At 41.9% G+C, this 12,140-nt stretch overlaps 1 protein-coding gene across 1 annotated transcript in view; it reads right to left on the bottom strand.

Annotated features, from left to right (window-relative positions):
* Positions 1-11,129, bottom strand: part of CDC14A (cell division cycle 14A) — a 51,493-nt gene extending 40,364 nt beyond the window's left edge. Inside the window, exons 1-2 of the mRNA XM_054384048.1 lie at positions 11,024-11,129; positions 10,411-10,501 (exon numbers count right to left, since the gene is read on the bottom strand). Of these exons, the coding sequence (XP_054240023.1) occupies positions 10,411-10,501; positions 11,024-11,129 (197 nt within the window). The remainder of the gene's footprint in view (positions 1-10,410; positions 10,502-11,023) is intronic.
* Positions 11,130-12,140: the final 1,011 nt, after the last annotated feature.

Here is a 12,140-nt window from a genome sequence, read left to right as displayed (position 1 = left end):
ACAGAACTAACTCAAGGGAAAGTTGCAGTAGTAGCAAAGCAGGGTTTAAGTTTAGAACTTCTCATCTCTTCTTACGTAAGTCTGCCAGACATGGCCAAGGGTTGGTTATTTTTAAAACAAAACTCTCCACACAGTTTTTAATAGAGATTTTTTTTTTTTTTTAACATTCAAAGTAGGACAAGTAAGAAGTTAAAACTGGAGCTCTAGAGTGAAGGTAGTTTCTGGAACAACAATAACTTACTAACACCTCTTCCCATTCTGCTGCACTAACACCGTCTCTAAATCATAAAACCCCAGAACCCTATCTTGTTCCATTAACTTTATTCTGTAATTTAAATATTATAGAATAATATAATGTAGGATTGTAAGATTCTTCTCTGAAAAATACTTTTAAAAGAAGTACTGTGGAAAAGTGCAGAATGATATGAGCAGAAGTGTAGGAAAAGCACATTTAAAATTAATTTACAAGTCTATTTATCCACAAAAGGCCAATTACTATTTTGGTGGGGATGAAGATAAAATATATTTGAGTCTAGCCATGAACTAATTATACTTCAATAAAATAAAGCTATTCAGATTCTCTCTGTTGGCAATGTCAATCTTTCAGTATTTCTCCATCACTTATTACTGTTAAGTATGCTGTGCTTCTCTTAACACAGGGGGGGAAAGGGAGTAGGGGAAGCATCAGTGTTTGAGGTTCTGGTACTATGACTGTTTCTCTATATGGGAGAAACCACCTTTTTCTCAGAATGCAAACAATCATGAAGGAAAAGTACTTTTGGTGACTGTTGCATCAACATTACCACCCATACTTCAGACAGTGGCAACTTCCAAGTTATTGGCATGAAACCAGGTAGCCACTGGCTTCATTGACTGTGATATATACATGCAGGAGAAAGGCTGTCATGTGTAATTTTAACTTATTCTGATTTAGAAGTATTAAATGGAGAAAGTTTTAATAGCCCAATTTTTTTAAAAAAAGGACAAATGAAACAAGTGCTTTAAAAACCTCCAAATCAAAGTCTCTGACAGACAATACAAGGCTCTGTACTAAAGTCAGTGAACTCTGACCCAAAAAATCCTTCTTCAATGTACATCCTTAGAACTAACTAGTTTCCAACGTGTTGAAACCGAAAGGTTTAACCTTGCACACCCCTCACTACTTTCAGTGTAACAGGCCATTTGTTTTACTTCAGTTAGACACACTTGATCCCAACTCACCCAGAAGATTTTCTTCTTAAGAAAACAGTTTCAACAGACTTAAACATAAGTAGAAGATATGAAATGGGGACTATGATGAAGAAATGACACACCAAGTCATTATCAGCTGAGAGCACCCTCAGCAAGTCTGCTGATGACACCAGACTGTGTGGTGCAATCAACATGGTGGAGGGATGGGATGCCTTCCAGTGGGACAGTCTCGAGAGATGGGCCCAAACCAACCTCATGAAGTTCAACAAGGTAAGTTCAAGGTCCTGCACCTGGGTCAGAGCAATGCAAATGAGAAATATAGGCTGGGCAAAGAATGGACTGAGAACAGCCCTGCAGAGAAAGAATTGATGAGAAACTCAACATGACCCCAGCTCAAGAAGGACAAAGAACTACTGGAGAGAGTCCAACACAGGGACACTAAGATGATCAGGGGACTGGAACATCTATCATGTGAGGAAAGGCTGAGAGAACTGGGTCTGTTTAACTTGGAGAAGACAAGGCTGAGGGGGGATCTTATTAATACTTACAAATATCTAAGAGGTAGGTGTCGGGAAGATGGGGCCAGACTCTTCTCAGTGGTCCCCAGTGACAGAAGGAAAAAAATATGCATAAACTTGAATATCTAAACATGAGAAGGAACTTCTTTGAGGGTGGCAGAGTATTGGAACAGGCTGCCCAGAAAGGTTGTGGAGTATCTGTCTCTGGAGACTATCAAGGCCCACCTGGATGTGTTCCTATGCTTTAGGTGATCCTGGCAGGAGGGCTGGACTTGATCTTCAGAGGTCCCTTCTACGCCCTACCATTCTGAGATTCTGTGAACATGCATTTGCAGCTCAGAAAGTGAATTGTATCCTGGCCTGTATCAAAAGAAATGTGACCAGCATGTCAAGGGAAGTGATTCTCCCCTGCTACTTCACTCTTGGGAGACCATAGCTGGAGTACTGCATTCAGTTCTGGAGCCCCCAGCACATGAAAAACATGGACCTGCTCAAGCAGGTCCACAGGAGGGCCATGAAGATGATCAAAAGGGTGGAGCACCTTCCCTATGAGGACAGGCTGTAAGAGAGGGGGTTGTTCAGCCTGGAGAAGAGAAAGGTCCAGGGAGACCTTATTGAAAGGAACCTACAGGAAAGAAGGGAAGGGACTCTTTATCAGGGAGCATAGTGACAGGACAAACTGCTAACAGTTTCAAACTGAAAGAATGTAGATTTAGATTAGTTATTAGGAAGAAATTCTTTACTGTGAGGATAGTGAGGCACTGGAACAGGTTTTCCAGAGTTGTGGATACCCCCTCCCTGGAAGTGTTTGAGACCAGATGGGATGTGGCTTTGAGCAATCTGGTCCAATAGGTGCCCATGGCAGGGGGGTTAGAAATAGATGATCTTGAAAGTCTCCTCCAATCCAAACCATTCCATGATCTGAATAATAAATTTTATCTTGCAAGAGTATTATTATAGTCACTGACAACATTCTACCCAGTATTATTTTACTTCCATTTCTTTTACAGGTAATAGACTTTCTTTGTATCTAGATGTTTTAATAAGCATTTACATGCAATAAGAAATCAGAATGCCTCTGAAGCTTAAGCCAATTAAGAGAGACAATCATTTACAATGGAGGTGGGAAACAGGTACAGTATTAATCTACATTTAATTGTATTTTGTTTTAATCAAGTACTTAGATGATAGTTTAAATTATTCTTCCCCTTCATCTCATGGAAGCTTGCTATCCTTATGCTTCGTAAACTAAGAAACAGCAAAATCCCAGAATATACTAAGATGAATATTTAAATACTCTGCTTCAAAAATACTATCATAATGTTACCTGAAAGCAAGAGTATGTTTCTTGTATCTACATTCTTAGAACAGGCACCTGGACCCACTCCTTCCTATCCATTCTCTTAGCATTAGACCTGAGGTATTTGCTGTACTGTGTTACAGGAATGGTCATCCACCTAGAAAGGCCAGCCCATAAAAAACTCATTGGTCTAATTTTAGTTACTGTACATTCTTCCAGAGAATTCAATGGAGAAAGAAGTGTCCATGCCACAGGACAGCAAGTCGTTTCTCATTGCAGTTCCATGGGATGCCACAGGAAGGTGCCATGAATCAAATCAAGCCTTGGGTACCTCTTCTGAATGCTCAGGTCACTTTTTTCACTAAGCATTTGAACACCATTGACCCTAGTATAGCAGATAAACAGCTTTCATATCTTGAACTATTGAATGGAACTTCATTGTGGTCAATGAACTATAGGTTGACAGACTTTGAAATCAATTGATAACTCCATACTACCATCACAGCCTATCTATTTATGGCCAAGGTATCAGCTTTTCTTTCAAAGACAAATTGCACTACTTATATTTTACCCATAAGCTTGATACTTCCCCCCTCCACAGATGAATACATCAGAGCAGGAGCTTTATGCTGACACTCTCTTATGGTTTTGCGATACAGCAACAGAGGTATGGATGAAAGAAGATTCCCACCTGAAAAGCTATTTTCTTTCTTGATGACAGCCCAATGTAAGCCCAGTGTTACTGCTACACTGAACACATTCTTACCAGGCTGTAAGCATTTCCAACAGTTCAAAAATGGTCCAAAGCCTAATTCCCAACGCGGTAACGCTGCAATAATTTTCTGATGTATGTACCCCACACTGGAGTACAACTATTCCTCTAGGCAGGAAGCTTGCCTTCTTGGAGACTAGCAGCCATGTAAAGACATTCTTCTGCCAGAACCAGAGCACCCCAAGCTTGCAGTTACTCGCACCAAAGGATTAGTCACAAGAACTGTAGAAACTAGCAGAAATACAGCTTCCTAACTGCAAAACTACACTAATTATCCAGTATTTTACAAAGATCCAGTTGACCATTTAAACTGAGCCATGAGACTGCATTAGAGTAAGAAACGTATTCGCCACTTGCTTTTCTCTCTTTCCTCTAATGAATGACTGGAAGATTCTGGTTACTGCACTGTATGGCCCTTACTGCATGTGCTCTGAATCTAGCTGTTAAGCAGTACAAGAACCTGCTACAGTGGAAGTGGCCAACTAGCTACTACAGGTAAATGCATCACACTACAAACTGAACACATCCTACGTGCAACAATGTTTCTGGATGAAAACCGAGAGAATCACAGACTCAGGCAGGTTGGAAGAGACCTCCAAGATCATCAAGACCAACCAATCACCTAACCGTAATTAATCATCTAGATCATGGCACTAAGTGCCTCATCCAGTCTTTTCTTAAACACCTCAAGGGACTTGGACCCCACAACCTCCCTGGGTAGCCCATCAGTCCACACATTCTTTACAACCTAACTCCTGGTCAGGAAATATTACACATTCTGTCTTCACCCTCCAAGATCTGTTTCCTAGAGTGTTTCTACTTCTTACTTCCCACCTTTTTTCATGCACTCCAGATGTTCAGTAGCACTGTCTCCCTGCTCTAGCCTCACCAGTTCCAGTAACACGTGAATTGCTGAGAGCTTTCTTATCTGGGCTGAGATGCAATCCCTAACACTTAATACTGCTTAGGGATTGCACACTTCTGAACAGACAAAGGATGATACAGCAAATACAACCCTAGAAATGATCTGCCACCTCACTGCTTAGATCTGAGGGTAAAAATAATGCATAGGTTCTTGATTATGTAAAACACTAGGCATTTGCTCCATTTCCCCTTCAATGTTTCAAATCCTCCTTAAGATCCCAATTAAAATTCCAAGAAAAACTCATAGATCTCAACTACAATTAAACTGCTTTTCCAGATATATGCATTTTTATTGCACTGACATCAAGAACAAAGTATCAGTGAAGAGATTCTCCCATAAAAAGTTTTCCTACAAAAGAAGATTCAGGTCATATTAAAAACCTGCTCTCCTTGACAGAGGCCAAGTTTCTCATACAGGGTTTCCAATATTAAGATACACTCCTGTCAAATGTAAAACTGAAGCCTGGGAAGCAGATGTTTTATCCTGGTACTCTTTTACTGCTAGCAATAACAAAACAAAACCCAACAAAAAACCCCAAACCCATACAACACCAAAAAACCCTCAGTGGTTGCTTTAAAACTCAACAATTGCTTTTGTCATTGCCAGACAAAGAAGTGAAGACAGATATAGCAAAGCAATGTGCCAGCTTATTCTTTGAAACATTTATGAAAACTGTTGAACTGGAGAGTACACCACAGATATTGACAGCATTTGGCAAGTTTAAAATATAAACCTATGTCAGTATGTTATGTCTGGAAGAAGAACTGTGTGTCCCAGTTTGTAGATCTTTTGAGTTTGTTTGCAGTGAATTTTAAAATCTTTCATTTTAAGATGGGAAACAAAACTAAGTTGGAGTACTATTCTTAATGTTAATCTGTAAGAATTAGCCACACAAAAAGTGGTATTAGTGTACCAAGTTTTTCCTGCTCTGTATTTATATTGACATTGATAGAAGTTAAAAGTTAGGAGTTTAATTTTTTTTTTGTTTTAATTTTTACTAAGTTCTTGGTCATCCAATAGCCAAGTTCAAGTATTCAAAAGCTACTAATGTGAACAAGGAACTCCCTGTTCTCAGTGTGAAGCAACAGCTCTGTTTGTCGTAACAAGGGTAAGTGTAAGTTTTCTTTTTCCTTTCAAACGGTGTAAGTCACAGAATGATAGAGAAGTTCAGGTTTCCTATGCAAGTACTGTTACTGGATAGCCACAGAAAAGCCAAAGTGAAAATAAACAAGTTAACCCTTACACTTCTCACAGTAAAGAGAAACTCTTCTTTGCATATACACATGCAGTCAGGGAAAAAAAATCCTACAAGTTAAAAGTCCAAACAGCACTCATTTAATAATATTGTAGCTAAGCATTCGAGAGTCTACTGCTGCTAGGACTCAAAGTAGCTAACATAAAGGCTGTTGCATGTCTCATTACAGGTAAGATCCTAACATCTGCCTGCTTCAGAGTTCCAGGCCTCTTACTGAAATTATTTGATAAAATTGTTTCCCTAATAAGGGCTTGCACTGCAACATGTTCAGAAAGTTGAAATAATAGATGGGCAAGTAACATACCATGGCTCGAAATAAAGTTTTAGTGTAAATCATATGATATTCCTTGTACATCCTATTAATTATTTTTACAGCTGCTCATAAGATGTCACAGACTAGATTTGCAAAAGCTGTTTATACAAGAGATCCAAAGAACAAGTGACTGAATAAAAACATTATGATTTTGAAGGCTGCAACCGTAATGTCCATCAAGCTGCGCCAGGGGAGGTTTAGGCTGGAGGTGAGGAGAAAGTTCTTCACAGAGAGAGTGGTTGGCCATTGGAATGGGCTGCCCAGGGAGGTGGTGGAGTCACCATCCCTGGAGGTGTTCAAGAGGGGATTGGACGTGGCACTTGGTGCCATGGTTTAGATAGGCATGAGGTGTAGGGTGACAGGTTGGACTCGATGATCCTTGAGGTCTCTTCCAACCTTCTTGATTCTTGATTCTTGAGAAGCAAGAATCTCTTACTGATAAATAACCTAAATGGTAATTTCATTTGAGAAAACGACTCAATAAAAATGAAGTAAAAAGTTGCTTTGATAAAAAAACGTGAAAGCCAAGTTAACCAGTCAAGTGTAGTATTCTCAACCCAGATTTGTTTACTGAAAGGTGAAACATGAAAGACGCTATTCTTAGAGAATAAAAAGCTTCTTACTAGTGCCTAACTCATTAATTGAGGTCTTGCCAAGTCAAGCCTTGACTATTTGCCAAATGACAGTCTTCATCAAGCTGGATTATTTCTCATTAACTCCATTTTTCCTCCAGTAATATCTACCTGCACTACATTACCCTGAAAGACTGTGTTCCCTTACAGGCAGTAGTATACACACTCAAGAGGGACTTCAGAGAATTTCCAAGAGAGACTGACAAAATCTTCCAGAAACAGCACAATCGAGAAAGAGAATTCAGAGTGGATAAATTCATTCAGGACTCTTGTTCCCTCAGCTGAGGAATTTACACACCATTTCCCCAGCAGAATAGGTTCAAGGTTAAATGGCAGCAAACTATTAAAATAGTGACAGTTCCAGAAGCAGGTTCTTAGTCAGAGCACATTTGAGATGTTCTTAAAAGTGTTTAAGCCTATCTTTATTCCTTTCAAAAGTGTGAATGTTTAACTAAGACTGTGATAGGAACGTATTAGAACAGTTGGCAACTTCCAAGTGAAACCTGAAGGCTAAAGTACTCATGATTACATAACCATATTGTGTACAATTTTGTGATAAAACGTGTGACAAGCTGCAAGAGAAAGTCAACATTATCTGAACAAAACTTCTAGCAATATAGCCGTTTCATTTAATGAATGGGGTAGACTATTAATGTACACTATTTCCTATGTCTGTTTAAGAACGGGGAAAAAAAAAAGCAAGGTAGTGAGATTTTTAAGTACTGTGCTCTCTAATCAGAAGCCTACATATGCATGAGGTTTTCAGATCATATATTGCTTCAGTAATGACACCTCAGTAAAGTCAGCTAAATAGATTCCTGTAATCCTTCATATTTATCACTGAAGTTAAACTAACAGCCCAAAGAAAAGCAGCTTAATTCCACTGACAGCAAAGTACCTTTGTCTTGTCATTAGAATGATGCACTTAAAATTCAGTCAATAAACAGTTGTGGTAACAAAGCTACTTGCATACTTCACAGGTGCTGAGGATTTTGGGCCCCAGCAGAAATCTATTCTCTGCCTTGTAACAATCTTTTGATTGAAAAGCAGAAGTGGCCATGAAATTCTGATCAGCAAGAACAGCACAGGCAGACCATTTTGAATGAAAACTCAAAAAAAACCCACTGTTCTGAGCTGCAGCACTTTGAAACCCACCTCCAATTATTTATTTTGCTATCACATAACAAATATTTCTAATCACTTGCTCAGAAAGGCAGCTACACTTTTAAGAAAATAAGAATCTGATCTGGTGTGTTAAAGCTACACTCTACTGCTACATACAAACAACACTCAATGTCAGGACCCTCACTTTGCTCTGCAGCCTGTGAAACATAACAGACTGATGTCAAGCTTTGATGAGCACAAAGAAAAGAGAAGCTATAGTAAAATTAGTATTTTCAAGAACCAAGAGACTTGCATTCTATTCCTCATTTTGCCTCTAGCCTTCTCATTTCGGGAAGATCCTAAAAAAAAAATTCTTACTGATACCTGCTTTTATTTCCCTGAAATAATATAAACCTCCTTAGAGATGAGAAGAAGAGAGAGATTAAAAAAAAATAATAAAATCAGGCATGGTTTTACTAACAAATATTACATACAGTGATAGTGATGGGTGCTGCAATACAAATACAGTGGAAATTTTAGCACCGTTATGTAAAAGAATTAGGTTATTATCGAAAATTCATTCATGCCACTTGGTAACTGTCACAATTTCTACTTCTTCTTATGTTTTAGTATTCTAATCTAGAGCACAAGAGTACTATTACAATATCAGATACAGGATGACACCTTTAAAAAAGGCCAAATAGATCAGGAACTATCAATTCAGAAAACAGACTATTAATTACATGTGCAAAAATCTGTATATGTAGTATAGAAGATAAAGGAAACTTTGCTTCTTTCCATTATCCTGCCGTGGTATCTGTTATCAAGTTACACCCTGGTATGTAGTTAACAGATAATTGGGTTAAGGACTGTATTTACTACATTCTCTTTACACATGTTAAAGAAAATTACTTCCCCCCCTTAAATTTCTCAGTACTTTTTTCCCTTAAAATGAAACAAATTAAAAAAAAAAAAAACCACCAACAAAAACCCCCACCACCCAAACCCACAACTGTACTCACAAAAAATTGTAGTTACAGACCTGGATTAGTACAGTAATCTGTAACTAACAGTAAAGAACTATGCTGTACCATTCCTACCCCCAAGATCAAATCCTACGTATGATTCCTTCACCCTTCCTACAAGTCTATAAAGAATTAGAAACAAAATACTTCAAGCATAACAAAGAAGTCTGAGGAGATAGAAAACCCAATTTTTCCTTTAATTAAAGAAACACAACAGAAATTGCTTAAGACCTCCAGTTGAATCTTGCTTTTAATATAAAGTCAGCCTTGCCTTAGTGTGTTCCTGAGGTCCCTTCCAATCTACATTAGCCAATGATCACTACAGAACCTACTCCCAGTCCAAGCAGTAAATTACAAAAGTTAACTTTGGGAACAAATAATTGAGAACTGCAGTAGAAGACACACAGCTTAAAATAAAAAAGACTCAAAAGCATGTGTAGAAAACAAACACTAAAACTGTATGCTGTATATAGAAAGTAAACTACAAACCAAGGAAGATGGGTTTACACGTTCACAGAAGCAATATGAAAGAATGGCTAATGCTCAGAAGTTCTACTCATACAGATAGAAAGGTATATTTAAAGTAAAACCCCATTTTTTGCTTCCCTTGTGCTGTAAGAAAATACCTTATCGAGTGGCTAGATATAACACAGGAAACAGCTAAACTTAGAAGACAAGGTAGAGCAACTGATTTTTAACCACAGCACATAGCAATTATTTTATTTAATGCATTTCATGTGCTTTAAAAGTATTTCACAACTACATTAATTTTACTTTTCAACTTCTACGTGCTGTCAGGGTCTTCCAAACATATGAAGCTTTCACTTCACAGAAAACACTTTTTCTGCTGTTCTAAAGCCACAAAAAGCAACAGGAAGCGTTATCTCAAAACCCTTTGCAGACTTACAAAAAAAGTTGCAGATGTTCTCCACAAACACGTTTAAGTTTTGCATCCTTATGATTCTGTATAAGAGGTGATAATTTCATACTCTCTCTACAATAAAACTATTGTTTCACGTATTAGTACCAAACAACACTCTCCTGTTTAAGTCTTCCACTGAATAAGATGTAATTAAGTCTTAGAGAGAGAGTCTGCATCTTACAACCAAATCTTACAGAGCTCAGCCTTCCCCTGGCTCAACCACAATTTAAGCCATGTAACTGGCCTTGCAGCTGTTTTCGTGGGATTTTTTAATAGCAATCTTGTCAAACTAGTTTCAGCTAACGTATAAATATATTCAGGCTAACTTTATACTCATGTTTTGTGCTAGTAGCTAAAGGGGGCAAAAATATTCTATATAGTATTGAAGTGTGTTGAGAAGAATCTCAGGTGATCCCTTTGGATGCGTAAAGCAAAACTGATCACAACACTTACTTTTCATAGACCAGTTCCTCATCAGTACAGAAGTAGTGTGTATTTGCGGTACTTTTCGGTTTATTTCTTAAAGTAGCAAAGTACAACCGATCTGAAAGACAGATTAAGGCATCAGCGTCGGAAGCACAGCGCAGACCGCCACTCCCCCCACGGCCCGCCTGTCACCCCGCCAGCGGCCGCCGCGCCCTGCGGCTCCATCCTGCCCAGGGAGGGGCACCGAGGGTCTTTTTTCACTCCTGCGTAAGCCGTGCCGCAGGTACCCGCTCCACCCGCACCTCTTTGACCAGCTAGGCAATCCCCGGGAGCGACTTCAGGAGGGCGGGAGAATTTCTGACCTACAACGCAGCAACACATAGCAACAGGTGTCGGCCTTGCTTCGTACCGGAAAAGAGAAGAGGAAGGAACCGCTCAGGCGTGCCCCGCGGCAGCCGACACAGGCAGCTCGCAAAAACCGCAAGGCAAAGGGGACCGAAGCCGAGCTAGGAACGCACCAAACCCCATGGAGCCGAGGGAATGAGGGGGGAGGAGGGAAAAGAAGCCGGGGGGGTTCCTTTTAGAGGGAGGCTCCAGAGAACGGGAGTCCCCCGGCCAGGGATCCCCTGCCTGTTCTCACCTTTCACGAACTCCGAGGCTCCCCCAAGCACTTCGGAGGCGGCTGCTGCCGGCTCCATCTTAAACAGGGCGCGGAGGAGCGAGGCGCGAGGCGGTTCCGAACTCATGGCGCTCCCGGGCAACGCCGGCGGGGCCGGGGCGCGCTCGCTGGGAAGCGACCCGTTGCCCGGAGAGGCCGCCCACCAGGAGCCACGCCGCTGGCAGCGCCACTGCCAGAAGCCCGCATAGGAGCGGGAGCGGATACCAGCACTAGCTCCGGGACTCGGCGAGCCGCCGAGAGAGCGAGCGGATGCCCATACGGACTTCAGCTACACCCCGCCCCCAGCCAGGAGACGCCCCCGGATAAAGAGGCAGCAGACGGTTACCAGGCGACCGGCGGCGCTTTAGCAACTGCGTTACCGAGCCTTTGTTTCGCCCGGCACGGGGCAGTGACGAGCGACTGACCAGCACCCCCTACCCCCCACCCCCCACGTCGCTCCCCGATCCGGCAACCCCGCCCTCCGCCGCACAGCGCCTAGCCACCAAGCAGGCAGCCCGCCAGCGCCCCTGATCCGCCAGGCGGCTTTGCACCCGGCACAGCTCCGCCCTCCGCCTTAGCCTTACTCTCACGCCCACCGCCCGGTGGAGCACGGGTCCCTGTACGCCTCACGGCGCTTTGTTTCTTTTCTCTCCCTCTATCCGAGGGCGGCCCGTAGCAAAATGCCTCACAGAAACAGAGGGTCTTGAGGTACAGCTCGCAGGGCCTGAAGCAGCGGGAAGCAGACCTGAGCCGGAGCTAGTATCTCAGCAGGGTAGGTCCAGCTCAGGATGCAGATGAGCCAGCCGCACAAGCTAGGTCGGAGGCAGCCTGAAAGGAGAAGGGAAGCGCTGCCCCAGCATTGTTCTCTCTCCACTACCTGGGACACTTAACTGCCTGAGGCCCGGCCTGGCCAGGTCTGCAACACCATTCAGCGTGATAAACAAAACAACTCTCCAATGGAAGGCTCCCTTCCTACGTCTGCAGCCAATGAGCGAACGGCGCCTGCTGAAGAGAGGGCGCCTGCTGAAGAGAGGGCGTCTGCCGGGCACACCCCTCCAGCGGGGCACTGATGGGCCCGGGCTGCAGCGCCCCGCGGGCA

This window comes from Indicator indicator, chromosome 10 (genome assembly GCF_027791375.1).
Source record: "Indicator indicator isolate 239-I01 chromosome 10, UM_Iind_1.1, whole genome shotgun sequence".
Lineage (NCBI taxonomy): Eukaryota > Metazoa > Chordata > Aves > Piciformes > Indicatoridae > Indicator > Indicator indicator.
The sequence above is the reverse complement of the archived record's forward strand: the minus strand, read 5'-3'. Positions and strand labels throughout refer to the sequence as shown.